Source organism: Nerophis lumbriciformis, linkage group LG36 (assembly GCF_033978685.3).
Source record: "Nerophis lumbriciformis linkage group LG36, RoL_Nlum_v2.1, whole genome shotgun sequence".
NCBI lineage: Eukaryota > Metazoa > Chordata > Actinopteri > Syngnathiformes > Syngnathidae > Nerophis > Nerophis lumbriciformis.
The window spans coordinates 15,236,515-15,262,957 of NC_084583.2; the positions used below are offsets into that span (position 1 = coordinate 15,236,515).

Consider the following 26,443-nt stretch of genomic DNA (forward strand, 5'->3'; position numbering starts at 1 on the left):
TATAATTGGCATTTTCAAATGGAACGTGACGGATAAAATGTGCATTTATCATAACGGAATAAATCAGTACACCCCTTTAACTAAGTTGGTACAGTCCATGTCCGGCGCGGGAAAGTTCCATCACAACAATGGCGTCCGTCGAAGCAGGTCAGTATTAATGTCTGTCAGTTTCAGTTTCACTTTTGTTTCTAACACGCATGCTTATGTTACATATGAAGTAACATTACCTCTATGTGTTAACACTTCTCATATTAATCATTACAAATATTTGACGACGGTCATTTTAGCTTCGCAGCTTACTCTCCCATTGTTGCTAGCACGGTTTTTTTTGTTTTACATCGTCATGTTTTAATATTAGTATCTCAACTAGTGTGTGAATGTGAGTGTGAATGTTGTCTGTCTATCTGTGTTGGCCCTGCGATGAGTTGGCGACTTGTCCAGGGTGTACGCCGCCTTCTGCCCGTGTACAGCTGAGATAGGCTCCAGCGACCCCAAAAGGGACAAGCGGTAAAAAAAGGTGGGCGGGGTTAAGGGGGGAGGAGTATATTTATAGCTACAATTCACTGAAATTCAAGTATTTCTTATATATATAAATAAAATAAATACTTGACTTTCAGTGAATTCTAGCTATATATATATATATTATTATATACAGGTAAAAGCCAGTAAATTAGAATATTTTGAAAAACTTGATTTATTTCAGTAATTGCATTCAAAAGGTGTAACTTGTACATTATATTTATTCATTGCACACAGACTGATGCATTCAAATGTTTATTTCATTTAATTTTGATGAAGTGGCAACAAATGAAAATCCAAAATTCCGTGTGTCACAAAATTAGAATATTACTTAAGGCTAATACAAAAAAGGGATTTTTAGAAATGTTGGCCAACTGAAAAGTATGAAAATGAAAAATATGAGCATGTACAATACTCAATACTTGGTTGGAGCTCCTTTTGCCTCAATTACTGCGTTAATGCGGCGTGGCATGGAGTCGATGAGTTTCTGGCACTGCTCAGGTGTTATGAGAGCCCAGGTTGCTCTGATAGTGGCCTTCAACTCTTCTGCGTTTTTGGGTCTGGCATTCTGCATCTTCCTTTTCACAATACCCCACAGATTTTCTATGGGGCTAAGGTCAGGGGAGTTGGCGGGCCAATTTAGAACAGAAATACCATGGTCCGTAAACCAGGCACGGGTAGATTTTGCGCTGTGTGCAGGCGCCAAGTCCTGTTGGAACTTGAAATCTCCATCTCCATAGAGCAGGTCAGCAGCAGGAAGCATGAAGTGCTCTAAAACTTGCTGGTAGACGGCTGCGTTGACCCTGAATCTCAGGAAACAGAGTGGACCGACACCAGCAGATGACATGGCACCCCAAACCATCACCCAACCATGCAAATTTTGCATTTCCTTTGGAAATCGAGGTCCCAGAGTCTGGAGGAAGACAGGAGAGGCACAGGATCCACGTTGCCTGAAGTCTAGTGTAAAGTTTCCACCATCAGTGATGGTTTGGGGTGCCATGTCATCTGCTGGTGTCGGTCCACTCTGTTTCCTGAGATCCAGGGTCAACGCAGCCGTCTACCAGCAAGTTTTAGAGCACTTCATGCTTCCTGCTGCTGACCTGCTCTATGGAGATGGAGATTTCAAGTTCCAACAGGACTTGGCGCCTGCACACAGCGCAAAATCTACCCGTGCCTGGTTTACGGACCATGGTATTTCTGTTCTAAATTGGCCCGCCAACTCCCCTGACCTTAGCCCCATAGAAAATCTGTGGGGTATTGTGAAAAGGAAGATGCAGAATGCCAGACCCAAAAACGCAGAAGAGTTGAAGGCCACTATCAGAGCAACCTGGGCTCTCATAACACCTGAGCAGTGCCAGAAACTCATCGACTCCATGCCACGCCGCATTAACGCAGTAATTGAGGCAAAAGGAGCTCCAACCAAGTATTGAGTATTGTACATGCTCATATTTTTCATTTTCATACTTTTCAGTTGGCCAACATTTCTAAAAATCCCTTTTTTGTATTAGCCTTAAGTAATATTCTAATTTTGTGACACACGGAATTTTGGATTTTCATTTGTTGCCACTTCAAATCATCAAAATTAAATGAAATAAACATTTGAATGCATCAGTCTGTGTGCAATGAATAAATATAATGTACAAGTTACACCTTGTGAATGTAATTACTGAAATAAATCAAGTTTTTCAAAATATTCTAATTTACTGGCTTTTACCTGTACATATATTAGGGGTGTGGGGAAAAAATCGATTCGAATTCGAATCGCGATTCCTATGTTGTGTGATTCAGAATCAATTCTCATTTTTAAAAGATCGTTTTGTTTTTTTATTATTATCATTTTTTAATTTTAATTTTTAATTTTATTTTTTTTAAATTAATCAATCCAACAAAACGATACACAGCAATACCATAACAATGCAATCCAATTTCAAAAGCAAACCCGACCCAGCAACACTCAGAACTGCAATAAACAGAGCAATTGAGAGGAGACACAAACATGCAGAACAAACCAAAAGTAGTGACACAAAAATGAATATTATCAACAACAGTATCAATATTAGTAATAGTGCTTACAAAGTACAATAAGGTTGAAAGTATTTCTCATAATTTTTCTTCTTTGCCCCTTGCGACCCCAAAGGGGATAAGCGGTAGAAAATGGATGGATGGAAATGAAGAAGAAAAAAAAAGTACCTGAAAGCCCCTCAGTTTCCTCAAGAAAAACAGCCTCTGATTTGACTGGCAGAAACCTTCAGAATAAAAGCCCATTCACAAATTGAATTGCCGACCTTTAGTTTTGTCATTATGTGCTCTCAATTTTTAATATAAGACTATTTATACCAACAATTTGATATGTTTCTGTTTACCGGTTTCACACGCTTTTCTGTAAGGAAGTTGGCAGAGCCGTCAGCGATCCTGTAATGTTTCTCTGCTCTTGAATGGGATTGTGCTGAAAATCCCCAATTTCCCTTTAGGGATGTCCATCCATCCATCCATCTTCTTCCGCTTATCCGAGGTCGGGTCGCGGGGGCAGCAGCTTAAGCAGGGAAGCCCAGACTTCCCTCTCCCCAGCCACTTCGTCCAGCTCCTCCCGGGGGATCCCGAGGCGTTCCCAGGCCAGCCGGGAGAGATAGTCTTCCCAGCGTGTCCTGGGTCTTCCCCGTGGCCTCCTACCGGTCGGACGTGCCCGAAACACCTTCCTAGGGAGGCGTTCGGGTGGCATCCTGACCAGATGCCCGAACCACCTCATCTGGCTCCTCTCGATGTGGAGGAGCAGCGGCTTTACTTTGAGCTCCCCCCGGATGACAGAGCTTCTCACCCTATCTCTAAGGGAGAGCCCCGCCACTCGGCGGAGGAAACTCATTTCGGCCGCTTGTACCCGTGATCTTGTCCTTTCGGTCATGACCCAAAGCTCATGACCATAGGTGAGGATGGGAACGTAGATCGACCGGTAAATCGAGAGCTTTGCCTTCCGGCTCAGCTCCTTCTTCACCACAACGGATCGATACAGCGTCCGCATTACTGAAGACACCGCACCGATCCGCCTGTCGATCTCACGATCCACTCTTCCCCCACTCGTGAACAAGACTCCGAGGTACTTGAACTCCTCCACTTGGGGCAAGATCTCCTCCCCAACCTGGAGATGGCACTCCACCCTTTTCCGGGAGAGAACCATGGACTCGGACTTGGAGGTGCTGATTCCCATCCCAGTCGCTTCACACTCGGCTGCGAACCGATCCAGTGAGAGCTGAAGATCTTGGCCGGAGGAAGCCATCAGGACCACATCATCTGCAAATAGCAGTGACCTAATCCTGCAGCCACCAAACCAGGTCCCCTCAACGCCCTGACTGCGCCTAGAAATTCTGTCCATAAAGGTTATGAACAGAATCGGTGACAAAGGGCAGCCTTGGCGGAGTCCAACCCTCACTGGAAACGTGTCCGACTTACTGCCGGCAATGCGGACCAAGCTCTGACACTGATTATACAGGGAGCGAACTGCCACAATAAGACAATCCGTTACCCCATACTCTCTGAGCACTCCCCACAGGACTTCCCGGGCTACACGGTCGAATGCCTTCTCCAAGTCCACAAAGCACATGTAGACTGGTTGGGCAAACTCCCATGCACCCTCAAGGACCCTGCCGAGAGTATAGAGCTGGTCCACAGTTCCACGACCAGGACGAAAACCACACTGTTCCTCCTGAATCCGAGGTTCGACTATCCGGCGTAGCCTCCTCTCCAGTACACCTGAATAGACCTTACCGGGAAGGCTGAGGAGTGGGATCCCACACACCCTCCGGTTCCCCTTCTTAAAGAGAGGAACCACCACCCCGGTCTGCCAATCCAGAGGTACCGCCCCCGATGTCCACGCGATGTTGCAGAGTCTTGTCAACCAAGACAGCCCCACAACATCCAGAGCCTTAAGGAACTCCGGGCGGATCTCATCCACCCCCGGGGCCTTGCCACCGAGGAGCTTTTTAACTACCTCGGCAACCTCAGCCCCAGAAATAGGAGAGCCCACCACTGATTCCCCAGGCCCTGCTTCCTTATAGGAAGACGTGCTGGTAGGATTGAGGAGGTCTTCGAAGTATTCCCTCCACCGATCCACAACATCCGCAGTCGAGGTCAGCAGAGCACCATCCCCACCATACACGGTGTTGACACTGCACTGCTTCCCCTTCCTGAGGCGGCGGATGGTGGTCCAGAATTGCTTCGAAGCCGTCCGGAAGTCTTTTTCCATGGCCTCCCCAAACTCCTCCCATGTCCTTTAGGGATGTGTCAGGTTCAAACCCCGATGACATCTATTAACCAGACAAAGTAGCAAGGAATTAAACAGAGACAGAATTCAATTTAGCTCAAATGAGGAGAAACGTCTGGGCTGTACTCTTGCACAGTCTCCCCCAAAGATTGTACGCCTCCTCTTTTATTTGGACTTTCCCTGATTACATGGCAACAGCTGTTTCTAGAGGAAGGGGGTCGTAAACAGCCGCGGCCTTTGGTCACAAAACAGTTCAAAGAAAAGGTGCCTGGAGGGGAGTCAGGTCCAGCTTCCTCTCCGTTTTGTAGATCTCGGGTCCAAACAAAATCTTCCCGTGGATTACAATACATCAAAGAAACCGACATGTCGCTTCCCATCCTACACAGTGGAGTTTTACAAGCCTTTTGATTGTTAAAATCAAAGACAGCTTTTGTCTGTTGTGATAACTTAGATGCAATTATTCTGTCAGGATTAATAAAGTATTCCTGATTCTGATGTGAACAAACATGTTTAGGCCGCCGTGGCACCAAGCGCAAAACCGAGAATGAGGAGGAGAAGCCCACCAAGGAGGCAAAAGGGGAAGAGGCGCCTTTGCTGGAGGGTCAAAAGGTGATCATTGAACACTGGTGAGTATTTGATGTCACCACTCCAAACATAGTAACTTGAGTGGAAGTAATAAACTGGCCAAAGTTAGGGTTCCAAATTGAGATCACATGAAATGGCGAGAGAAGATTCTACCGCAGATCACGTGGAGTCATTACTGAATGTAACACTGACATCCTTCTGCTTGTCTGTTATTTTTGGCAGCAAGAGCTGACGAGTGTATGGGCGTAATGCTGAGGGTGTTAAATCTGCCCTGCTGGCTGCACGCCCTCAACTCACTGTGGTCCTCAACCCAGAGAAGCCTCGCAGGAACAGCTTTGAGATCACTCTGCTTGACGGAGGCAAAGGTGAGCAGAAGGAATGGCGCTCAGCCACCCCGTACGCATACTTGCCAACCTTGAGACCTCCGAATTCGGGAGATGGAGGGTTGAGGTGGACGGGGTTTGGTGGTAGCGGGGTTGTATATTGTAGTGTCCCGGAGGAATTAGTGCTGCAAGGGATTCTGGGTATTTGTTCTGTTGTGTTACGGTGCGGATGTTCTCCCGAAACGTGTTTGGTGTGGGTTCACAGTGTGGCGCATGTTTGTAATAGTGTTAAACTTGTTTATACGGCCACCCTCAGTTGATCAAGTATGCTTTGCATTCACTTGTGTGTGTAAAAACAGCATATATTATGTGACTGGGCCGGCACGGTGTTTGAATGGAGGAAAAGCGAACGTGACGCACGCCCCCAATATTGTTGTCTGGGTGGAAATCGGGAGAAATTCGGGAGAATGGTTGCCCCGGGAGATTTTCGGGAGAAATTCGGGAGTATCCCGGGAAAATCGGGAGGGTTGGCAAGTATGCCCGTACGTCAATACTGCTTGTCCTCATCGGGTTTGGGGGGGTGGAGCCTATCCCAGCGGATTGTCAGAAAAAGGAGACACTGGGGATTCCATTTACACTCACGTTAACATGAATGGATGATTTTAAGTCTCAGATTAACCCGAAGAAACCCTAAGCAAGTACTGGGAGGACATGAGACATGGAGGTGTGTCACGGCTTTGAATACACGGACATAATGTCTCCTGCACTTTTTTAAGAGGCCGATTTTGCCAGCGATGTGCGGATCGATACTGAAATATCGATACCGCCGATACTAGATCTTACTGGACACCCACTGTGCTAACTTTGAATGATCCTATTATTAACCCAAGCACTATTAACCACTGCATGTCTCATGTCAATAGAAACATCTCTCTGGACGGGGATAAAGAAAGGTCCACCCCGTAAACTCAAGTTTCCTGACCCTGGCGCCATTGCTGCTGCATTCCAGGAGGCTCTAAGCACGGAGTAGAGAAGGTTTGTCGTTCTAATTAAGTTATGGCTGTGGAAAATAATGACTTAACTCTAGTGATTAATCACTAAAAGTTAAAAGTTAAAGTACCAATAATTGTCACACACACACTAGGTGTGGCGAAATTATTTTCTGCATTCGACCCATCCCTTTAATCACCCCCTGGGAGGTGAGGGGAGCAGTGAGCAACAGTGGTGGCCACGCCCGGGAATCATTTTTGGTGATTTAACCCCCAATTCCAACCCTTGATGCTGAGTGCATACCTGCCAACTACTCCGGTTTTCCCGTAATTAGTACGGTTTTCATCAACCTATTCCGGGTTACGGTTGCAGTGATAAAAAATAAGTTTTTTCATTAATTAAAAAAAATAATTTTTTTTTAAGTTTTATTCACGAAATCGCGTAACAACAATGACAATCGACACTGCTTCCCGTAACTTCCTATCGAGCCATTCCGAATGCCATGTGTAACACGGGTGGGAAATAAGCCATATTTCCTCTGATGACATTTCCTCATATTACCTGCGCCGTTTCCACGTTTAATCTCGCGAGTTTAACACACGCGCTCACGTGACCCGCTGCAGCCAATCACGCTCTATAAAATCCAGCATTCCAAGATGGCTGCCAGGTGCGGTGGCTAAGCCTGGGGACATATGAAGCCGGTATGTTTTAAAGTTGTCGTTTGCTTGCATATTGTAAAAACAACCGTCCAACATTTTACAACTAATTGTAAACTTGTAGGTGCCGAACATCAGGGACGTGTTGCGACGAGAGAGTGTGTCGATGATAAGATATTAAGCCGAGTTGGTAAGTGAATCTGTTTGCTAATAGTAGCGACTAGCCGTACCCATGTATTTCCTATGGGCGGTTAGCATCGGGTTTTAAATCCCGTTTCCTCCAATGTTTCTGATCCGATTGAATTTATATTTATGTCGAGTCTTTATTTTGGGTATTTACATATGGTAACTGAGTGTTGTGGCGTTTTAAGGCCATTTGCACTTTTTATGCTATGGTAAAGACAATGAATGAATACTGCCGCTGGTGTGCGGTTACACCCGTCATAGTGACGTCACTGTTATTGTTAATGTTACTCCCGTCATAGTGACAACTGTTAAAAGTGTTTATACTATTTATGCTTTCAAGTCCAAGTTGAAGAAATCTTGTTAAATGTTGACAGCATAACTACCAAAATACAGAAGTATGTCCTTAATATTTTTGCAGTGCTATTTCTGTTGAAAAGTTAAAATGATTACATTAGAGATGTGATGTGCCACTTTTCAAGTGTCTGATGGCTTAAATTAATTTTCATAAATTTTTCATATTTTGAATTCTTTTGAAAGGCTTACAAAAAAACTACATTTGAATTGTAATTCCATGCTATTGACAGGACTATTAATTTTAATGAAGTTAGCTTACCATGTTTACAGTATGATCATTGTGATAGAAATGTGAATTTTGGGCACAGAATATTTTTTACAATTGAACAAGGCAGTAGATTATACAAGCTTGGACAGAAAGTTAATAATGACACCAATTTTTTTTTTTATGGAATTGTTTAGTACTGTTTTACCATTTGTTTACTGTAAAAAGTGTTTCTACTGTTTATACTTTCAATTAACAAATTGAAGTCTTGTGAAAGGTTGACAGGATAACTGGCATTAACTGTCAAAATAATTTCAAACTATTGAAGTTAGCTTACAGAATAAACATGTCAATCAACCCATATGATTTTTGCTGTAATATTTTTGTTTTGAAAAGTCACTGTGACTGATAGAAAAGTGATGGTTTTAGCAACATTTTAACCTGTCTGAATGCTAATAATCATTTTGCGTCGGGGGGCGAAGCCTGAACCCCCCACCAGGACTTTGTCCTGGACCTACCGGGGCCTGCGGCCCTTGGACCCTGGCTACTAGGTTTTTCTGATTTCAAAAGTTGGCAGGTATGTGAGTGCCAAGCAGAGAGGTAATGGCTCCCATTTTATAGTCTTTGGTATGACTCGAAAAACATTGCGCCAATCATGGATATACGCTGATTAATTACGGCATTTATTTTGACCATGCATGCTCCTTTACCTTACTTAAACCGTGACAGACTGAGCAAATAAATATCCAAGTAAAATATTTTTAAAATGTTCCCAAATGACAATCTGATAATAAAATCGCATTTTTATTTCCAAATATTAGGTTCTTAAAGGGTAACTGCGCTTTTTTGGGATTTTTGCCAATCATTCACAATCCTTATGCGAGACAAGCACACATTAAGTTTTTATTTTTCACGCAATCTAACTCATAATTAAAATCTAGCAAAAGTCAGCTATCAATGAAGCTAATGGTATTCGTTCTATTCCGCCTATAAAGTACTCTAGATAAACATCCACAAACCTTCATCAATAGTTTATATACATGCTGTAAGTCAAGATTCAAGATTCAAGATGCTGTCACGTGTTGCTGGCATCAAATTCTAGAGTTAATGATTATTTGCAAAAAAAAATAAAGTTTATGAGTTTGAACATCAAATATATTGTCTTTGTAGCATATTCAACTGAATATGGGTTGAAAAGGTTTTGCAAATCATTGTATTCTGTTTATATTTACATCTAACACAATTTCCCAACCCATATGGAAACAGGGTTTGTACAAAATGCAAAAAGCCAGAGCTGGAAGACCCTCCTGCCTCGTGAAGATCTCCCGTTTGGGAACATTTCGGCTTCGCGGTGCGATACAACAATGGATAACATCGCTTCAACGAAGAGAAAGACGAGCGTTGTGCAAACACCGCATTCAAGCAGCCTCTCCTCGGCGAGTCAGGCAGGGCTAAAGCAATAACAAATGTTTTTATAGCAGCAGATTTAAGTCCATATTGCATTAAAAACTAGATTTTGACCCACTCCTATGGTGGAAGAACAATGAACCCATATATCCTCTTACTGCCAAGTTAGCCAGGCACTACCTCGCCATACCTGCTACCTCCGTGCCCAGTGAAAGGCTATTTTCTACAGCTGGAGACATTTTAACTGCAAGCAGGTCTGCTCTTTCTGCAGACAACGTGGATAAACTGATTTTTCTGGCAAAAAACATGAAAATTGAGTGAAAGTCACCAAGGTTAAAGGCTGGGGGGGAGAAAAGAAAAGTGAATTTGACTTGAAACTGTTTAATGTTGCACTTTTTGTATGTAGAAGAAAAGTTTTGTCATTTTATTTAATCTGAGCAACAACTTGAAGCAGTTTAAAGTTGCACTTTATATGTGGAAATGTTGCACTTTATATGTAGAAAGGTTTTGTTAAGAAACCAATTATGAGCCTCATCTTATTTAGTTTTTATTTGATATATGTTGACTGCATTAACCCTGGGAATCGCCCCTGTGTGTATATGTATGTTATTATTATGCTTAGCATTCCTAGTGGTGGCTCACATCCATCACACACACAGCTATTTTAAAGCAATGTTAAAAGGATAAAGCCATTGTTTACAAATGTTGGTAAATAAATAACCAGAAAATGAATATTTTGTTGTTTTCTTACTGTACCGAAAATGAACCAAACCGTGACGTCCAAACCAGACCTGGTCAAATTAAGGCTCGTTAAGCTTTTCAATTTTGCCCGCCGGACATTCCCAAATAATTTTTTGAGATCTTTAAGATGGAAAGTGTAGCTGCCATTATGATGTGCAGTCATGTTTTCTAATGACCGTAAATCTTCAACTATACTAAGTATTTCAATGGTTGGAATCTGCACTTTGGGATGATATATTAGTTACTATGGTAATCTAATTAGTTACTATGGTCATCTAATATGTTACTATGGCAGGGTTCGGCAACCTTTACCAGTCAAAGAGCCATTTTGACCAGTTTCGCAAATTATAGAAAACAATGGGAGCCGCAAAAAAATTTTGAAATTTTAAATGAAATAACACTGCATACAAAGTTTTTTTTTTGCTTTGTGCTATGTTTAACTAGGGGTCTCAGACACGCTGCCCACACCTTTATATGGAATTTGAAAGCCGTTGCGGCACGCAGGTTTTAAATGAATAGCGCTTGTCAGCGTCATGCGTGCAGTGATGGTACAGCATATAGCGCCCACTACAACCAGCGTGCCTGATCAGCCACACGTTGTATGGTGTTTCCGCTTGCTCACGTAGGTGACAGCAAGGCATACTTGCTCAACAACCACACAGGTTACACTGACGGTGGCGGTATAAAAAAAAAACTATAACACTCTTACTAATAATGCGCCACACTGTGAACCCACACCAAACAAGAATGACAAACACATTTTGGGAGAACATCTGCACAGTAACACAACATAAACACAATAGGACAAATACCCAGAATCCCATGCAGCCCTAACTCTTCCGGGATACATTATATACCAAACCCCGCCCACCTCAACCGAGCACAGGGGGGAGGGGGGGTTTGGTGGTAGCAGGGGTGTATAATGTAGCCCGGAAGAGTCAGGGCTGCATGGGATTCTGGGTGTTTGTTCTGTTGTGTTTTTTTGTGTTAAGGTGCAGATGTTCTCCCGAAATGTGTTTGCCATTCTTGTTTGGTTTTGGTTCAAAGTGTGGTGCATTATTAGTAAGAGTGTTAAAGTTGTTTTATATGGCCACCGTCAGTGTAACCTGTGTGGCTGTTGACAAAGTATGCCTTGCTGTCACGTACGTGTGCAAGCAGAAGATGTATATTGTATAACAATTGTTGGACTGGCACGCTGTTAATACAGATTGTAGAGGGCGCCAAATGTTGTATCATCATGGCACGCCCTTATTATAGCTGTAAGGGTGAAAATCGGTGAATATTAATCCCGGGAGTTTTCTGCGAGAGGCACTGAAATCCGGAAGTCTCACGGGAAAATTGGGGGGTTCAGCAAGTAAGCTGCTGAGCCGCATCAGAGTGATCAAAGAGCCGCATGCGGCTCCGGAGCCGCGGGTTGCCGACCCCTGTACTATGGTAATCCACGTCACAGCAGCTCAGACGAGGCACCAAGCAGTGTGGGCGGGAAGCCTTTCCACAGACGCGGAAGGAGATTTTCACAACAAAGTTCTAAAGCTTAGTGATATATCAAAGGGACGGCGTGGCGCAGTGGGAGAGTGGCCGTGCGCAACCCGAGGGTCCCTGGTTCAATCCCCACCTAGTACCAACCTCGTCAAGTCCGTTGTGTCCTGAGCAAGACACTTCACCCTTGCTCCTGATGGGTGCTGGTTAGCGCCTTGCATGGCAGCTCCCTCCATCAGTGTGTGAATGTGTGTGTGAATGGGTAAATGTGGAAGTAGTGTCAAAGCGCTTTGAGTACCTTGAAGGTAGAAAAGCGCTATACAAGTACAACCCATTTATCATTTATTTATATATCAGATTGTAGATGGGTTTATTTTGTACCCTTTGCGTTCATATTTCACTGTTTGTTGCATTTTTGTTGCGTTTCACTTGATTGTAAAATATGTCGATCGAAAGGGGGTGTGGCATTCATATTTTGTCAATATTCAGTGTTGTATCCTTCATAGAAAACATGTAAAATTCCATTCTGTGTTTTAAGGCGGTCTGTCATAACGTTTTTAGCATTCAATCAGACATTATTGTGAGGTTTTGTATTAGTGTCCCTAAAAATAGATATACCGGCCCCCAGACACATTTTTTTCTCTAAATGTGGCCCCCGAGTCAAAATAATTGCCCAGGCCTGCTCTAAACCGAGGTACGTACCAAACCGAATTTTTTGTGTACCGTTACACCCTTACTTTGTATAGTTGAAGACTTACGGTCATTAGAAAACATGACTGCACATCATAATGGCAGCTACACTTTACATCTTAACGATCTAAAAAAAGATTTGGGAATGTCCGGCGGGCCAGATTGAAAAGCTCAATGCATGCGGCCCCCGGGGCCTTAATTTGCCCAGGTCTGGTTTAAGAGCTTGTAACATTGTTGCCTGTCTTTCATGCAGCTAATCGTCGATGGCATGAGACTTGTGGAAGCAAAATGACGAGGAGAGACCAAACTGGATGGTCACAGTCTCTCCTCTGATGGACCAAGCTTCTGCAGATCCGGTCTTTGAAGGAATGCTGACCTCTACTGGAACACTTTGGAGAATGTACAGTACACACTCTAGTTTTTGGGATTTGACATGTTGTGTTTAATAAAGGTGGAATTAGTTTTGTTATGGTTGTTGATTTGTTGAATCATTTAGTAAGGGCTCAAGGATAGATATTTACAAAATAAATACAAATGTAGTCAAAACAAAGGCTTTCAGTTGTACCGTAATTATATTGTGCAGAGAAAAACGTGAACAAAAATAGCATGTGAAATAAGTAATAGACAAAGTAACACTATGATTATGAAATAAATATCAAATAATCACCAGTTTAATCACGAGTGTAAACCAAAACGCAAATGAAGGAAAGTGAGGACTTTTGTGATGGGAGAGAAAACCAAAAATATCTAGTATATGTATGCACCTATATCTATATATGATGTCTATATCTATATATGATGTCTATATCTATATATGATATATATATATCTTGTATATGATGTCTATATCTATATATGATGTCTATATCTTGTATATGATGTCTATATCTATATATGATGTCTATATCTTGTATATGATGTCTATATCTATATATGATATATATATATCTTGTATATGATGTCTATATCTATATATGATGTCTATATCTATATATGATGTCTATATCTTGTATATGATGTCTATATCTATATATGATGTCTATATCTTGTATATGATGTCTATATCTTGTATATGATGTCTATATCTATATATGATGTCTATATCTTGTATATGATATCTATATCTATATATGATGTCTATATCTATATATGATGTGTATATCTATGTATGATGTCTATATCTATATATGATGTCTATATCTTGTATATGATGTCTATATCTATATATGATGACTATATATATGATGTCTATATCTATATATGATGTCTATATATATGATTTCTATATCTTGTATATGATATCTATATGATGTCTATATCTATATATGATGTACAGTATATATATCTATATATGATGTCTATATCTATATATGATGTCTATATCTTGTATATGATGTCTATATCTATATATGATGTCTATATCTATATATGATGTCTATATCTTGTATATAATGTCTATATATATGATGTCTATATCTATATATGATGTCTATATCTTGTATATGATGTGTATATCTATATATGATGACTATATCTATATATGATGTCTATATCTATATATGATTTCTATATCTTGTGTATGATGTCTATATCTATATATGATGACTATATCTATATACAGTCAAGAAAATAAGTATTTGAACACCCTGCTATTTTGCAAGTTCTCCCACTTAGAAATCATGGAGGGGTCTGAAATGTTCACGGTAGGTGCATGTCCACTGTATGAGAGATAACCTAAAAAGAAAAATCCAGAAATCACAATCTATGATTTTTTAACAATTTATTCATGTGATACAGCTGAAAATAAGTATTTGAACACCTGTCTATCAGCTAGAATTCTGACCCTCAAAGACCTGTTAGTTAGCCTTTAAAAGTCCTCCTCCACTCCACTGTATTATCCTGAATCAGATGCACCTGTGTGAGGTCATTAACTGCATAAATACACCTGTCCACCCCATACAATCAGTAAGACCCAAACATTCAGCATGGCAAAGACCAAAGAGCTGTCCAAAGACACCAGAGACAAAATTGTACAACTCCACAAGGATGGAAAGGGCTACGGAGAAATTGCCAAGCAGCTTGGTGAAAAAAGGTCCACTGTTGGAGCAATCATTAGAAAATGGAAGAAGCTAAACATGACGGTCAATCTCAATGGGAGTGGAGCCCCATGCAAGATATCACCTGGTGGGGTCTCAATGATGCTAAGAAAGGTGAGGAATCAGCCCAGGACTACACGGCAGGACTTTGTCAATGACCTGAAAAGAGCTGGGACCACTGTTTCCATGGTCACTGTTGGTAATACAATAAGACGTCATGCTTTGAAATCATGCATGGCACGGAATGTTCCCCTGCTTAAACCAACACATGTTAAGGCCCGTCTTAAGTTTGCCAATGACCATTTGGATGATCCAGAGGAGTCATGGGAGAAAGTTTTGTGGACAGATGAGACCAAAATTGACCTTTTTGGTCATAATTCCACTGTGCGTGTTTGGAGGAAGAAGAATGATGCGTACCATCCCAAGAACACCATACCTACTGTGAAGCATGGGGGTGGTAGCATCATGCTTTGGGGGTGTTTTTCTGCTCATGGGACAGGACGACTGTACTGTATTAAGGAGAGGATGACTGCAGCCATGTATTGTGAGATTTTGGCCAAAAACCTCCTTCCCTCAGTCAGATCATTGAAGATGAGTCCTGGCTGGATCTTCCAACATGACAATGACCCAAAGCACACAGCCAGGAAAACCAAGAAGTGGCTTTGTAAGAACCATATCAAGGTTCTGGAGTGGCCTAGCCGGTCTCCAGACCTAAATCCAATTGAAAATCTTTGGAGGGAGCTGAAAGTCTGTGTTACTCAGCGACAGCCCAGAAAACTGACTGATCTAGAGAAGATTTGTGTGGAGGAGTGGGCCAAAATCCCTCCTGTAGTCTGTGCAAACCTGGTGAAGAACTACAGGAAACGTTTGACCTCTGTAATTGCAAACAAAGGCTACTCTACCAAATATTAATGTTGGTGTTCAAATACTTATTTTCACCTGTATCACACAAATAAATTGTTAAAAAATCATAGATTGAGATTTCTGGATTTTTCTTTTTAGGTTATCTGTGATACAGTGGACATGCACCTACCATGAAAATTTCAGACCCCTCCATGATTTCTAAGTGGGAGAACTTGCAAAATAGCAGGGTGTTCAAATACTTATTTTCTTGACTGTATGTCTATATCTATATATGATGTCTATATCTATATATGATGTCTATATCTTGTATATTATGTTTATATCTATATATGATGTTTATATCTATATATGATGTCTATATCTTGTATATGATGTTTATATCTATATATGATGTCTATATATTGTATATGATGTTTATATCTATATGATGTCTATGTCTATATGATGTCTATGTCTAAATATGATGTCTATGTCTATATGATGTCTATGTCTATATATGATGACTTTGTCTATATATGATGTCTATATCTATATATGATGTCTATATATATATATGTATATGATTTCTATGGGGGCTTCACGGTGGCAGAGGGGTTAGTGCATCTGCCTCACAATACGAAGGTCCTGAGTAGTCTTGGGTTCAATCCTGGGCTTGGGATCTTTCTGTGTGGAGTTTGCATGTTCTCCCCGTGACTGCGTGGGTTCCCTCCGGGTACTCCGGCTTCCTCCCACTTCCAAAGACATGCACCTGGGAATAAGTTGATTGGCAACACTAAATTGGCCCTAGTGTGTGGATGTGAGTGTGAATGTTGTCTGTCTATCTGTGTTGGCCCTGCGATGAGGTGGCGACTTGTCCAGGGTGTACCCCGCCTTCCGCCCGATTGTAGCTGAGATAGGCTCCAGCGCCCCCCGCGACCCCAAAGGGAATAAGCGGTAGAAAATGGATGGATGGATGGATGGATGATTTCTATGGAGAAAACAGTCCCCGCCCCTTTTCTCATCTCGTCTGCTATTGGTTGGAAGGATAGTGACGTCATCTACACGCGACGCACACACTGGGGCGCGACGCAGAAGTTGTTGGACTCCCCGAAAACAACTCTTATTATTTCGTAAGTACAAACATTTATATAACTAAATATCACCTTAATTACATCAAGGTTAATCTGTTAAATTTAGTTAAATCATATTTGAACAGTAAAAATTGTTTTTTTTGGGCCCTGCTCCGATTATGCTAACTTGCACGTTTGCCTTCGAGTTAGCATTTTATTTAGCAACCATATTCTACTAAATAATCTTCACAGACATAAGTTAAACTCTACACTTCAACTAACAAGTATTTTACATGAATACTTTAAGTGTTGGGTACTTATGTTAGATATTTTCATTATAAGTTGTTAAATTTTTTTTGTTTTTGGCAAACATTGACGTTTTACCAGAGGTGGGACTAAGTCATTGTTTGGCAAGTCATAAGTAAGTCTCAAGTCTTTGCCCTCAAGTCCCGAGTCAAGACAGGCAAGTCCCAAGTCAAGACAGGCAAGTCCCAAGTCAAGACAGGCAAGTCCCACGTCAAGACAGGCAAGTCAACAAGCAAATCCCGAGTCAAGTCCCAAGTCCAGGCAAGTCCGAAGTCAAGACAGGCAAGTCCAGAGTCAAGACAGGCAAGTCCCGAGTCAAGTCCAAAGTCAAGACTGGAAAAGTCTCAAGTCAAGTCCCAAGTCCTGCATTTTGAGTTTCGAGTCCTTTCAAGTCCTTTTAACCACAGACTAATATATTTACACAGATTGTGTATGCATTTAAAACGCTGTTTATTTATTAAAACAAGTGCATTTGAAAAATTGCACTTCATCATATCACTATTAACCAGTCCTTTTAAACATTTAACTCCTTCCTTTACAGACGAAAAAGCAAGTGCAACTGTACTTATTTGCACAAAAGTGTTAACATTGTATTTCCATGGCTTATTGCATTGTAACTAGTTCCACACTAGTTTCTATCCCGTTCTTACCTTATCTCATTGATCTCATCTCATACTGTATGTGTGTGTACACATGAAAAACATAAATACATTTATTAGATTATTATTTCTTCGGTCAGTGGTCAACAAAATAAACAAACAGTTTTACATACACAAACAGTTGTACATTCATAAATTGAAAATGTTGCAGACCGAAAGGGTTTAGGCTGAAGTTGAACACTTATTGCGCCTAACCCTATAAACAATGTCAAATACAAGATGAACTTTCAAAAATTGTGACATTTCCTTTGCACAACATATTATAAATACACCTTGTACACAACATAAACACTGTTCACTTATATACACAGTGTGAAATATCCTTGTACACGTGTTAAAACTTTTTACCAATTATATACTATATACAAACAATTATACTTCCAACACAATAACAATGAACAGAGTTGTACTTTTTAGATGTCAGGGCTCTATGCAATATATACACATATTCTTAATATACTATACTTTTTAACTGACCTTTATTTGACTATGTTTGTCTTTTTGTAGGTGGTTAAAATATGCGGTGCTGCTGACCGTCGTCTAACGTTACGTTACTGTGTGTGATACATTGTCTAATGTTACTGTGTGTGATACATGGACTAACGTAACGTTATGCCAATAAACGTATAGCTTACATTCAAAACTTACCCTTCTTTGTGCATCTTCAAATGTCGGAAAAAGTTGGAAGTTGTGGCGTCTCCGTCTGTAATCTTGGAACTGCATGTTTTGTATACTGCAATTCCTTTTTTGTTGACCAAGTCGTAGTTTTTTATACCCGAACGAAACTATCTTTGGTATCATTTTTCCTCACTGGCGGGTTGTTTGACAGCTCTTCTTCGTTGGTTGTCCTGAAATTTGATTGGATGAATGCTGTGGGGATGAAAACAACGTGGATGTCATTTGATTGGATGTTGTACTGACAGGCAACACACACACTGACAGACACACACACGTACACAATGAAAGATACGGAGCGCTCCTGGGAAACGTTTTAATCTTTGGGTTTAGGGGAAAGTAGCAAGTCTTGTCAAGTCAAAAGGCTCAAGTCCAAGTGAAGTCACAAGTCCATCTATCCATCCATCTTCTTCCGCTTATCCGAGGTCGGGTTGCTGGGGCAGCAGCCTAAGCAGGGAAGCCCAGACTTCCCTCTCCCCAGCCACTTCGTCCAGCTCTTCCCGGGGGATCCCGAGGCGTTCCCAGGCCAGCCAGGAGACATAGTCTTCCCAGCGCGTCCTGGGTCTTCCTGTGGCCTCGTACCGGTCGGACGTGCCCTAAACACCTCCCTAGGGTGGCATCCTAACTAGATACCCGAACCACCTCATCTGGCTCCTCTCGATGTGGAGGAGTAGCGGCTTTACTTTGAGCTCCTCCCGGATGGCAGAGCTTCTCATCCTATTTCTAAGGGAGAGCCCCGCCACCTGGCGGAGGAAACTCATTTCGGACGCTTGTACCCGTAATCTTGTCCTTTCGGTCATAACCCAAAGCTCATGACCATAGGTGAGGATGGGAACGTAGATCGACTGGTAAATCGAGAGCTCCTTCTTCACCACAACGGATCGATACAGCGTCCGCATTACTGAAGACGCCGCACCGATCCGCCTGTCGATCTCACGATCCACTCTTCCCTCACTCGTGAACAAGACACCAAGGTACTTGAACTCCTCCACTTGGGGCAAGGTCTCCTCCCCAACCCGGAGATGGCACTCCATCCTTTTCCGGGTGATAACCATGGATTCGGACTTGGAGATGCTGATTCTCATCCCAGTCGCTTCACACTCGGCTGCGAACCAATCCAGTGAGAGCTGAAGATTTTGGCCAGATGAAGCCATCAGGACCACATCATCTGCAAAAAGCAGAGACCTAATCCTGGAACCACCAAACCGGATCTCCTCAACGCCCTGACTGCGCCTAGAAATTCTGTCCATAAAAGTTCTGAACAGAATGGGTGACAAAGGGCAGCCTTGGCGGAGTCCAACCCTCACTGGAAACGTGTCCGACTTACTGCCGGCAATGCGGACCAAGCTCTGACACTGATCATACAGGGAGCGGACCGCCACAATCAGACAGTCCGATACCCCATACTCTCTGAGCACTCCCCACAGGACTTCCCGAGGGACACGGTCAAATGCCTTCTCCAAGTCTACAAAACACATGTAGACTGGTTGGGCAAACTCCCATGCACCCTCAAGGACCCTGCCCAGAGTATAGATCCGGTCCACAGTTCCACAACCAGGACGAAAACCGCAGTGTTCCTCCTGAATCCGAGGTTCGACTATCCGGCGTAGCCTCCTCTCCAGTACACCTGAATAGACCTTACCGGGAAGGCTGAGGAGTGGGGGACGGTACCTTTGAAGTCAAAAGTCAATGATGTTAAAGTCCAAATCGAGTTGCAAGTCTCTTAACATTCTGTCAAGTCGAGTCTAAAGTCATCAAATCCATGACTCGAGTCCACACCTCTGCGTTTTACTACGTCATGAAAACACAAATGCTCTCCATGTCTGTTGTCTGACTTGTTGGGTAAAGATTTTTTTTAATGTCGCATTCATTTAGAATCGCCATGGCGACCGAGCTCGGGGAAAAGGCGGCTGAGGATCCATTGCAAGCGGGTAAAGTCGGCACCAGATTTGACCTGGAGAAGGAGACTGAGCTTCGCTTTGAGGTGGAAGCAGGAGAGGCCGCAGAGCAAGTGGAGATGGAGCTCCTCACGGGCATGGCGGAGGTGTTTGGCTCCGAGCTGAACCGGAACAAGAAATACGCGTTCGGGCCTGGTGCCAAGATTGCCGTGTTCACCTGGCAGGGCTGCAGTGTGAACCTGTATGGGAAGCCTGAGGTGAGGATGAAACACTTTATTGAGTCTAAACGTCCAGTTAAACTTTTCCTTCACCGCTTCAGGTGGCCTACGTGTCCAAAGATACTCCCATGCTGCTCTACCTGAACACGCACGCCGCACTGGAACAGATGAGAAAGCAGGCAGAGCGAGACAAAGAGAGAGGGCCGAGGGTAGATGTCCTCGTCCGGTCGCGAGCGAGGCTTTTATAACCCGTACTGAAACTCAAATTATGATTCCTTTCTCAGGTGATGGTGGTGGGACCGACAGACGTGGGCAAGTCCACTGTGTGTCGACTGCTACTGAGCTACGCAGTGAGAGTGGGCAGGAGGCCCACGCTGGTGGAACTGGATGTCGGCCAGAGCGGGGTAAGATGAATGAATAGATTCTCATAAAAAAACAGAAAATTGTCATTCCGTCCAAGCTACCTCTCTTTGTTCATAGTGTAGATTTTCTGCTGGATCTACTCTGCCCTTTTTTTTGCCACAGCAGTTACAGATACTGTAATATTGTACAGGATTTGTTAGGGGTGTAACGGTACGTGTATTTGTATTGAACCGTTTCGGTACGGGGGGTTCGGTTTGGTTCTGAGGTGTACCGAACGAGTTTCCACACGAACATATAAAGTAGCCGCCTAATCTAAAGTCTTAAAAAGCTGCTCCGCTTCCTTCTGCCTGTCTCTGTCAGTCCTCTACACAGCACCCAGCATTGTCCCACCCACACAACCATCTGATTGGTTACACACAGAGCGGTAACAGCCAATCAGCAGTGCGTATTCAGAGCGCATGTAGTCAGTGCTTAGCGTTTAGCAGGTAAGCATCAGGCAGCGGACTCTCCCCAGATTATAATAAACACCTCCCAGTCAACTACGAGTAACATCACTATGAGCCCGTTGACCTTCTAGAAATATTAACTGCAGCTCAGCTCGCTCGCAGTCCTGGCTTGAGGTGAAGGCTATTTCGCTTTTAGCGTAACGTTAGCTCATTTTGCGGTGTGTGTGTGTGTTACGGACAGCAAAGCCCTGTCTGTCTGTTATTTCACTTTACCTTTTTCTGTGTTGATTGAGCTGTGTTGAAGCAGCAAAAAAGGACATTATGTTAAATGAAGAGTTTCTGTCTCTGATAGTTGATATAATAATGTAAGTGCATCATTAAGCCTACATGAGCTCCATGGTGTTCAGGGATGAATAGTCTCTCCTATTGCTATTGTACTATTTTTTTCAGCTATAGTTACATTAATCATTAGTAATGCAGCAGCCTAGTTTTGAATGGCAGGGTCCCTGCTATCACATGTTGATAAAAATATAACATTTACATAATAAAAATCAACTACAGGCTTCCCAAATGCTGTAATAAATGAAGCATGATGAGTTGACTTGAAACTGTTTAACGTTGCACTTTTTATATGTACGGTAGAAGAAAAGTTTTGTCATTTTATTTAATCTGAGCAACAACTTGAGGCAGTTTAATGTTGATTAACGTGGGCAGAATTATTATAGTGTTCCCAATGTTAAAAGGATAAAGCCATTGTTTACAAATTTGGTAAACAAATAACCAAAAAATGTATATTTTGTTGTTTTCTTACTGTACCGAAAATGAACCGAACCGTGACCTCTAAACCGAGGTACGTACCGAACCGAAATTTTTGTGTACCGTTACACCCCTAGGATTTGTTATATATTGTATATATTATGTAATAATATAATATAATATGATATAGCCGTATATATTATATACTGTATATATAATTTGTAGATATTACATATATGTTATATTTATATTGCTACTATGGTACATTTTTAGTCTACTTTATATCTTTTTTTTTCGCCCTTGTGTGCATTATCCTTTCCATCCTTATCCTTTCCATCCTTTTTAACTAAGCTACTGTGTGGAACAATTTCCCTCGTGGATCATTCAAGTTTGTCTAAGTCTAAGAACACATGCGCTATATTCGCTAATGATGAAACACACTCTGGAATGTCCAAAACTGGCCACAAAACAAATACTGCAGGACATGATGGAAAGGATAAAACCGTTTAAAAGTTATATTTAACCCTTGTTGAAGGAGATTAAATGAAACTAAAGTAAAAGTACTGTGTGAGAATAGGAGATTGCTGAAGGCTCTATAAGGCTATAAACTGTATTTTTTTATTAGTTTATTATTTCTTCGGTCAGTGGTCAACAAAATAAACAAAGAGTTTTACATAAACAAACAGTTGTACATTCATAAGTTGAAAATGTTGCAGACCGAAAGGGTTTAGGCTGAAGTTGAACACTTATTGCGCCTAACCCTATAAACAATGTCAAATACCAGATGAAGTTCCTAAAAATATGAAATTTCCTTTACACAACATATTATAAATACACCTTGTACACAACATAAACACTGTTCACTTATATACACAGTAAAGATATATATATATAAAGGTTTATTTGAAATAGGGACAGATAAAGGAACACAGATATCTGAAACAGTTATCCAATGTATGCATCATAGTGTTTGTAGCTAAAACTAATTTACAACACTTGTCCCCAACAACAACACAGATCTAACATTAAAATAGGAAAATAAAAAGAATGAGCCAAAGAGGAGTCGATAATAATGATAATAGTAATAATACAGACAAAGTGCAAACTAGATAAAAGCCAATAATAATAATAATAATAATAACACAGACAAAGTGCAGACTAGATTAGTAAAAACTAAACATGGGAACATGATTGTTGCTCAACTAGCCACAATTGTGTTTGTTTTTTGAAAGTGACAAGTGCAGGTATACATTTCAAAGTGTCAGGTAGAGAGTTCCATAGTTTTTGGAAGCCATTTAACACGTTTGGACTCACTCACTCGCGTCATGGAAAAGAAATGATGAAATGCACACAACAAAACCCCGAAGCCAAGGACGGCTGACTGGAAAAACCTGTGGCACGAACAGTAATCCAGTACCATATTTCAGTCCAGTCCATAGTGGATCTAACATAATAGTGAGAGAGTCCAGTCCATAGTGGATCTAACATAATATTGTGAGAGTCCAGTCCATAGTGGATCTAACATAATAGTGTGAAAGTCCAGTCCATAGTGGATCTAACATAATAGTGAGAGTCCAGTCCATAGTGGATCTAACATAATAGTGTGAGAGTCCAGTCCATAGTGGATCTAACATAATAGTGTGAGAGTCCAGTCCATAGTGGATCTAACATAATAGTGTGAGAGTCCAGTCCATAGTGGATCTAACATAATAGTGAGAGTCCAGTCCATAGTGGATCTAACATAATAGTGTGAGAGTCTAGTCCATAGTGGATCTAACATAATAGTGAGAGTCCAGTCCATAGTGGATCTAACACAATAGTGTGAGAGTCCAGTCCATAGTGGATCTAACATAATAGTGAGAGAGTCCAGTCCATAGTGGATCTAACATAATATTGTGAGAGTCCAGTCCATAGTGGATCTAACATAATAGTGTGAGAGTCCAGTCTATAGTGGATCTAGCATAATAGTGAGAGTCCAGTCCATAGTGGATCTAACATAATAGTGTGAGAGTCCAGTCCATAGTGGATCTAACAAAGTAGTGTGAGAGTCCAGTCCGTAGTGGATCTAACATAATAGTGTGAGAGTCCAGTCCATAGTGGATCTAACATAATATTGTGAGAGTCCAGTCCATAGTGGATCTAGCATAATAGTGAGAGTCCAGTCCATAGTGGACTCCAGCATTATTCACATGTGAAAATTACTTAAGTGTTTATTGTTTATTGTGAGCGAACTGTGGTACTGAATTTCCCCCAGGGATCAATAAAGTACTTTCTATTCTGTTATATTCTATCATACTACCCTAGTACCGGTATGTACTCATCCTAACTATGAGGAGCATTGTTTTGGGGCGAAAATCCTGAAACAAACCCACAGACATTGTATAAGCTTGAGCTTTAATGGCTGAATGAATATTAAATATGTGCCTCCAAGGTGTCAGTACCTGGGACGGTGGCTGCCCTGTGCATTGAGCGTCCAGCAGATGTGGAGGAGGGCTTCTCGGTCCAGGCTCCTTTGGTCTACCACTTTGGCTCAACCTCTCCCGGGACCAACATCAAACTTTACAATAAAGTGAGACATGGCGGTGCATATCTAACTCCACACTTTTCAATTTTCAATTTAAAATGATTATATATGTTTATATTCCAGCTGACGTCGTGCCTCGCCGACGTGTTCTCCCAGCGCTGCGAGGTGAACAGGAAGGCCAGCGTGGGCGGTTGCATCATCAACACGTGCGGCTGGGTGAAGGGATCCGGGTACCAGGCTCTGGTCCACTGCGCCTCCGCCTTCGAGGTGGACGTGGTGCTGGTGCTGGACCACGAGAGGCTCTACAACGAGCTCAAGCGAGACCTCCCTCACTTTGTCCGCGTGGTGCTCCTGCCCAAGTCCGGCGGCGTGGTGGAGCGCTCCAAAGAGTGCAGAAGGGAGACCCGGGATGAGAAGATCCGGGAGTACTTCTACGGCTTCCGGGGAGTCTCCTTCTATCCGTTCTCGTACGAGGTGCGTTTCTCCGACGTCCGCATCTATAAAATCGGAGCGCCGTCGATCCCGGACTCGTGCCTGCCGCTGGGAATGTCTCAGGACGACACCCAGCTGAAGCTGGTGCCCGTGACGCCGGGGAGAGACCTCACCTACCACGTGCTCAGCGTCAGCAGCGCAGAGGACGGAGACGAGGCGGCGAGGAAGGGCATCGTGGAGAGCCCGGTGTGTGGCTTCATCGTGGTCACCAACGTGGACACGCAAGCGCAGGTGATGAAAGTGCTGTCTCCCGCACCAAGACCACTGCCCAGACACACCCTGCTCATCATGGACATCCGCTTCATGGACACCAAATGAGGAGAAACATGCAGCCTGGTTGACCAAATTAGGAAAGGATTCTAATTTATTTTCCATTTTATAAACCAGATTGTACCCGTTTTTGATAAGGAGTATTTTATTAGTTCGTACGGCCACTTTTATTGCCTTTTTTCTCGTCTCTTTGAAAAGAGACTGTGACAGACTTCCTCTGTCCGGGTTCCACAGACCACCAGGGACAGACATGACTGCGAGCAGCGTTGTGACTTTGTTTGTTTCAATAAACCTCGGTGCACGTCGGGTCGCTTTTCAGCTCCTCCTTCAACTGCTCGCTTTTCAGCCTCCCGCGTCGTCGTCTTCGTCTCGCTCTCGGTCGCTTTCGCTCTGCATCCACTGGCTCTCCAACTCCTTCTGCCCCATCCTTCTCTGCTGCTGCCCCTTTTACAAACCCCGTTTCCATATGAGTTGGGAAATTGTGTTAGATGTAAATATAAACGGAATACAATGATTTGCAAATCCTTTTCAACCCATATTCAGTTGAATGCACTACAAAGACAACATATTTGATGTTCAAACTCATAAACTTTTTTTTTTTTTTTTGCAAATAATCATTAACTTAGAATTTCATGGCTGCAACACGTGCCAAAGTAGTTGGGAAAGGGCATGTTCACCACTGTGTTACATCCATACTTGCCAACCCTCCCGAATTTTCCGGGAGACTCCCGAAATTCAGCGCCTCTCCCGAAAACCTCCCGGGACAAATATTCTCCCGAAAATCTCCCGATTTTCAGCCGGAGCTCCATGCGGACCTGAGTGAGGACAGCCTTTTTTTTTATGACGGAAGGACAACAGGGTGACAAGAACTAAATCATCCAGACTAGAGATAAATTGTATTATTATGTTTATCTTACCTAAAAATAAATATATTTATTAATTACAAAAAAAAACTAAATACATTTTTACTATATTTTGCTAAAAACATCAACATTAATTGTGTTTTTATTTGTATTTTTTCTGACTCCTTATTACATCCAGCCATAGAATTATACATTAAAATAAACATATTTGAAATAATTAATTTTAATTATCATAATAATTCATTTAAAATGACCATATTTAATTATTAAAATAATTGCTTGTTTATCAACAACTTTAGCATTTTATTCATTACATTTTAAAGCTCTCAGAAGCCAAGTTATGTTATATTCCTTAATATTTATTTATGCAAGTTTGATGTATCAATTATCCAAACACAGTTTTGTTTGCATATTTTCAGGATATATATACGTACATATATATATATAAATATATATATATATATATATACATATACAGGGGCGCCGCTAGGGATTTTGGGCCCCATGAAAATAATCTTTACAGGGCCCCCAACACAGTGTCATTATTTTTTCTGTATTATAATTTCATCTTCAT

The 26,443-nt window shown here is 42.0% G+C and overlaps 2 protein-coding genes across 2 annotated transcripts; both read left to right on the forward strand.

Moving 5' to 3' along the window:
* Positions 1–99: 99 nt before the first annotated feature.
* Positions 100–12,857, forward strand: selenoh (selenoprotein H). Its single transcript, XM_061930615.2, has 5 exons — positions 100–147; positions 5,289–5,400; positions 5,582–5,724; positions 6,606–6,717; positions 12,644–12,857. The coding sequence occupies exons 1-4, from the start codon at positions 129–131 to the stop codon at positions 6,710–6,712; spliced, it is 381 nt and encodes a 126-aa protein (XP_061786599.2). The 5' UTR covers positions 100–128; the 3' UTR covers positions 6,713–6,717; positions 12,644–12,857.
* Positions 12,858–16,405: 3,548 nt separating this feature from the next.
* clp1 (cleavage factor polyribonucleotide kinase subunit 1) lies at positions 16,406–26,042 on the forward strand. Its single transcript, XM_061930295.2, has 6 exons — positions 16,406–16,459; positions 19,915–20,194; positions 20,257–20,364; positions 20,440–20,559; positions 24,152–24,289; positions 24,368–26,042. Exons 2-6 carry the CDS (start codon positions 19,922–19,924, stop codon positions 25,052–25,054), a joined length of 1,326 nt encoding a protein of 441 aa, XP_061786279.2. The 5' UTR covers positions 16,406–16,459; positions 19,915–19,921; the 3' UTR covers positions 25,055–26,042.
* The last annotated feature ends 401 nt before the right edge of the window (positions 26,043–26,443 follow it).